We start from the raw sequence: 5172 nt of genomic DNA, 5'->3' as shown, positions 1-5172 counted from the left end.
CAGGGCCCCTTTCTGCAAGCTGCACTACATGAGAGACATCTCCATTAGGAAGCAAGATAAAGATCACTATTTTACATGTTTATAGTGAAACATCCCAGATTACTCAAAGCCGGCACTTTGAGTAATCTGGGAGAGTAGAAAAGCGCTACATAAAAATCAGTCCGTTCACTGTCTGAACAGAGTTTCGGCATGTTACTTTTGCACTGTTTTGCATGTTCTGGCACATGTTGTTATTGCATGGCTTGATTAAGGTATACATTATGCTGACATCTGGGGCCAGAGCTGAAACCGTTCTGGGCCAGCACAGGGCCAGCAGTGTGTCTACAACTGGCCCGTGGCTGCACACCACCTACAGATGGTCCACATACCGCAATGAATAACGGCCCTTTGGTGGCCCAGATCAGGTTTTCCAGAGGTAATCCACACATGGGCCAGCACAGGACAACCAGGGTGTCTGAAACTGGCCTTGTGCTGGCCCACGTGTGGGCCACCTCTGGCAAACCAGGTCTGGGCCACCAAAGGGCCGTCATTCTTTGCGGTATGTGGGCCATGTGTAAGCACATTGTGTGGGCCTGATCCCTGCCATACCAATATTGCTGTGTTGGTGTCAGTGTGTGTGGTCATGTATTACTTATTGTTGTGGGGACACAAATTTGTTTACACACTCATATTGTGAGGTCTCGCCTACTTTATGGGGACAAATTGCAAGGTAAATCATTCAATTTTAGGGTGAAGGCTTGAGTCAGGGTTAGGGTAAGGTTCAGGCAGGGACTTGTGATGGGTAGAGTCAGGATAAGTCTCCAGGAAATTAATGTAAGTTAATGTAATGTCCCCAAAAGTGATGGAAACACAACGTGTGTGTGCGTGTGTGTGTGTGTGTGTGCGCGCGCGCACGTGCATGGTGTTAGGGTCAAATGTTGGATGTATTTTGGTGTTTTATTGTTTTGTAAAATGTTTACATTGTTTATTGTTGTTTATTTATTTGTTCATCCTTGTTGTACTAATACAACTTATTATAGAATAACTTGGCATTTTACTACCCTTGTTGCACAGTGTTGCCTTGAAGCAACAAACCAATATCTGTTTGGGGGGGGTCAGGGTGTCAAATTTTATGATTGATATATTATTAGGGACCCTAAAGCTCCCCCAAAATAGGGAGAAATATTTTTTTCCCCCAAAATTAAAAAGTCATGCAGTAGAGGGTTAAATAATTCCTTCCTTAAATCTTGTAGATACTGTATATTATATTCCATTAAAACAGTTATTATTGGCCTTTATATGCTTTCATATATAAAACATTCATGGACATCTAAAAAGGTGAATGGGCAATGCTACTTTTAAAGTCCCAATGACCTTCAAAGATGGCTTACCTGTGACGACAGCTGTGTGGTTCTCTCCACACGCGATGTGTCTGACCTTGCTGTTACAAAAGTGCTGCAGCGCTTTTGGCAAATGAACCTCAAACAGAAATGTTCCGTGGCCCAGCTGACCGTACTGACCTCTGCCGAATGTGTACATGTTCTTCTCTGGCACAGCAAAGCAGACAGAGGGAAAGAACCCTTTTGATTCAAAGCGATGTATAGTACATTTACTCAACTACTGTACAAGAGCACTATTCTCAGGGGAATTTATTTTGATGTTCTTCTTCATTGTGTCTGTGCTACATTTGAGCTGAGATCACTTATTCTGTACCTTAAAGTGTCTAACATAATCAAACAAGTTGAGTTCTGTGGCAGATTTTAAAGAAGGAAACATGATGTGATCACCACGTGTGTTTTACAGTTAAAATCAGCCCTACTTTGATCAGCTGACATTAAATGTTGCATACATATTAATGCATACAGTAAAAGCGATAGCATTTTCTCCTTATTTTTTCCCATAATAAGTAAGTAAGTAAAACTTTATTTATATAGCACCTTTCAAGATAAAAATCACAAAGTGCTTCACAGAAGCTAAAACCTAAAAATAAAAATCAACCAAAAGCAAGTTTAAAAAGATGGGTTTTTAGCTGTTTTTTAAAAGCGACCACTGAGGGGCTTATTCATCTGGGGGCCACAGTTCCAAAAGCTTTGTCGCCTTTTGTTTTCAGCCTCGTGTGTTGGACAGCAAGCAAGCCCTGGTCACATGACCTCAGGGACCTGCTGGGAATGTATGGATGTAAAAGTTCACTTATATATGTTGGTGCTTGTCCATGCAGAGCCCTGAAAGTCAAGGTCAAAACCTTAAACTGGATTCTGAATTTAACGGGGAGCCAGTGCAGCTGAATCAGCAGGGGTGTGACATGGGAAAACTTGGAGGACTTGGTCAGAAGTTTTGCAGCAGCGTTCTGAACAACTTGCAGACGCTCCAAAGAGGCTTTACATAAACAAGTAAACAAAGAATTACAGTAGTCCAGACGAGATGAAACAAATGCATGAATGACAATTTCTAATTCAGCTTAGCAATGTTTCTCAAGTGATAAAAACAGGAGCGAACCAAAGATTTTACATGGGCATCCAAAGTCAGAGCTGAGTCAATACTAACACCAAGGCTCCTGATAGACGGTTTTGCAAATGTAAAAATCATTATCAGGCACACTGATACTTTTGCTTAAGTTAAAGACCTGAATACCTTTTCCATTGCTGTTTAACCAGCTCTTTTCACAGATGTTTTATGCTTTTCTTTAAAAATAAAAAATTGTTAGCATACCTGTGAGGACCACTGTGTGCTCTCCTCCACAGCACACTCGGGTGACATGACCCAGGACTCCCTGCACCTGCTGAGGAATTCTGTGATTGGCCAGCTGCTCCTCCTGAAGACCGAGTCTTCCATTCGCACTCTCACCAAACGTGTAGAGACGACCATAAACTGGGACAAATCCAACACAATAAATGACACAAGTATTGAAGACTGGTTCATTTAACATTGGACCTACCGCAGTGATGCATGTGGCTGGACTGCGTTGTACCTGTCACAAAAGCTGAGTGCTTATACCCACAGGACACCCATATGACTGCTTCTCCAACGTGGACCTCTCTGGGTTCTGCAGCAAATCCCTCGTCCCCAAAAGCAATCTGACCCACAGAGTTGTCCCCCCACATGAACAGCCTCCCATCCTCTACCAACACACATACGTACATACACTTTACATATGCTCAGATCATCTTTTCTAGCAGAGAAACTTATTATATCGTCATTGTTCAAACCTGTTAAGGCAGCTGAGGTGTTGCATCCTGCAGAAAGCATTTTGATTGGTGCCCAGTCGCAGAAGGGGCGGAGCAGGTGAAAGTATGTAGACTTGTCACAATGGCCTAAACCCAGCTGCCCGTCCTGGTTGCTACCTGCACTGTATACACTGCCATGAACTAAATATACAAGTATACTCATTTTGAGGACAACAGTGTTCATGGAAACATCTCTCACATGTAATTATATATTTGTTTATTGTCTCACATGTGCAAACAATTGTGTGGTCTCTCCCACAAGCTGCAAGCTTCACCTTCTCAGACTTCAAGGCTGGAAAGGAAATGCAGTAATTATAGTGAGTAAAATGGCTTCAAAATACCACAATTATTTTCTTGTTAATGGACTAACAAATTCTTGTTCTGGTCATTAGTTAACAATTAAAAATAATTCAAATTTCTTTGTATTTTCTGTCATTAGAATCACAATACCAGAGGAAACTATGTGGTCACAATTGCTCCAAGACAGTAAGAACAGTAACAATACAACACAACTGGTAACATACAAGTAATATATAAGTTACAAAATATAACAAAATAGCTTGAATAGATACAAATAGCTCTAATTATAAAGATCCCAGTATATAAAACTGTATTGCACTGTACTCTATATTTTGGGGCTTAGATTAACAAAATAAGTCATGTGGGCTTATTTTGTGATGTGGGTTTTTTATGCTTTACACAAAAAATAACTAGTTTGATGCAATATGACCCAGCCACGGTGAAAAATACTAACCTTTCACAGAGGTTGGTTTCCTGGCACTAGGCTTAATTCTCAACCCCAGCTGGCCCCATGTGTTGCCACCAAACATCAGCAACCTCCCATTTTCTGTAACGCCATTGCAGGCACAAAAAGAATGTTATTAGTGAACAATGTCAGCTTTCATTACTAAAATATACATACAGTGTACCTGTGATAACGGCAGAGTGCTCTCCGCCACATGACGTTTTCTTTGGATGGTCATTCTTCAGCCAGAACTTGCTGGGAACATTATTAGCAAAGCTGGTCCTTCCAAATGTGAAAATTGCTCCTGTTTCTGGTAACAGATGGACAAATACAGAGCTGTGCAAAGGTCTTCAGCGACCTCTCTTTTTTGTAATATATATTTTGCTATGAAAATGGGAAAGAGGTCCAGTTATCTATTGAAGCATGCAAACATACATGGAAATACACCATTATAAGGCAAAAAACAAGTCTGTGTAATTCTTACAAGCTTGAAAGTTGATATTAGACCACCTTTATTCTTAAACACAGTCTGAACTCTCACAGCCCCAAACCATGACACAGGGTTCACACAGGGTTTTACAGATGGTTGTACCTCTTTCCTGAGCTCCTCTGTATTTTGGCAATTATTTGAACCAGAAATTTCAAATTTGGATTCATCACTGCATAAGAGCTGCTGCCAGACCAATTATTTTGCAATTTGACCTCAGCCTTTTCTCCTGGTTTCACTTCTTTAATAATGGCTTCTTGACAGCCACCCTTCCACCGAGAATATTTTTGATGAGACTTCAGTGAACAGTAAATGGATCAGCTGAAGGGCAGATGCATCTCTCAGTTCCTGTGTCAGGTCTTTGCTGGATTTTTTAAGGACATGATTTTCAGATACTGCTTATCTTCTGTAGATGGTTATTAAGCCTGCTACCTTCTTTTATCTTACAACTGTAAAGTTTCCTCAAATTTTTAAGAACACACTGCACACCATGATAAGATCTTTTTTAGGTTTTTGACAAATAGCTCTTTAGGAATCATCTTCTGGTTGCAACAATACTGTTTCATGCCTATCAAATATGTTTTCTTTGACATTTTTTTATATGATTTAAGGTGCTAAAGAAATGGGAACAAATTGTGTTTTATGACAAGCTGTTAAATTAGGTGTCTTTTTAATGCTTGTGTTTCATAAGTCAGTGTTAACTGGCTTAACAACAATAACAAACAAATAAAAATTAA

General features: G+C 40.3%; 1 protein-coding gene across 1 annotated transcript in view; it reads right to left on the bottom strand.

Annotated features, from left to right (window-relative positions):
* The window catches only part of rpgra (retinitis pigmentosa GTPase regulator a), a 13116-nt gene extending 8511 nt beyond the window's left edge, over nucleotides 1-4605 (bottom strand). Inside the window, exons 1-8 of the mRNA XM_013914361.1 lie at nucleotides 4541-4605; nucleotides 4133-4296; nucleotides 3958-4050; nucleotides 3433-3495; nucleotides 3186-3344; nucleotides 2948-3097; nucleotides 2689-2847; nucleotides 1371-1526 (exon numbers count right to left, since the gene is read on the bottom strand). Coding sequence (XP_013769815.1) covers nucleotides 1371-1526; nucleotides 2689-2847; nucleotides 2948-3097; nucleotides 3186-3344; nucleotides 3433-3495; nucleotides 3958-4050; nucleotides 4133-4296; nucleotides 4541-4605 — 1009 coding nt within the window. The remainder of the gene's footprint in view (nucleotides 1-1370; nucleotides 1527-2688; nucleotides 2848-2947; nucleotides 3098-3185; nucleotides 3345-3432; nucleotides 3496-3957; nucleotides 4051-4132; nucleotides 4297-4540) is intronic.
* Between the last annotated feature and the right edge of the window lie 567 nt (nucleotides 4606-5172).

This window comes from Pundamilia nyererei, unplaced genomic scaffold (assembly GCF_000239375.1).
Source record: "Pundamilia nyererei isolate P.nyererei 1_Seehausen unplaced genomic scaffold, PunNye1.0 scaffold00190, whole genome shotgun sequence".
Lineage (NCBI taxonomy): Eukaryota > Metazoa > Chordata > Actinopteri > Cichliformes > Cichlidae > Pundamilia > Pundamilia nyererei.
This window is presented reverse-complemented; position numbering and strand designations above follow the sequence as displayed.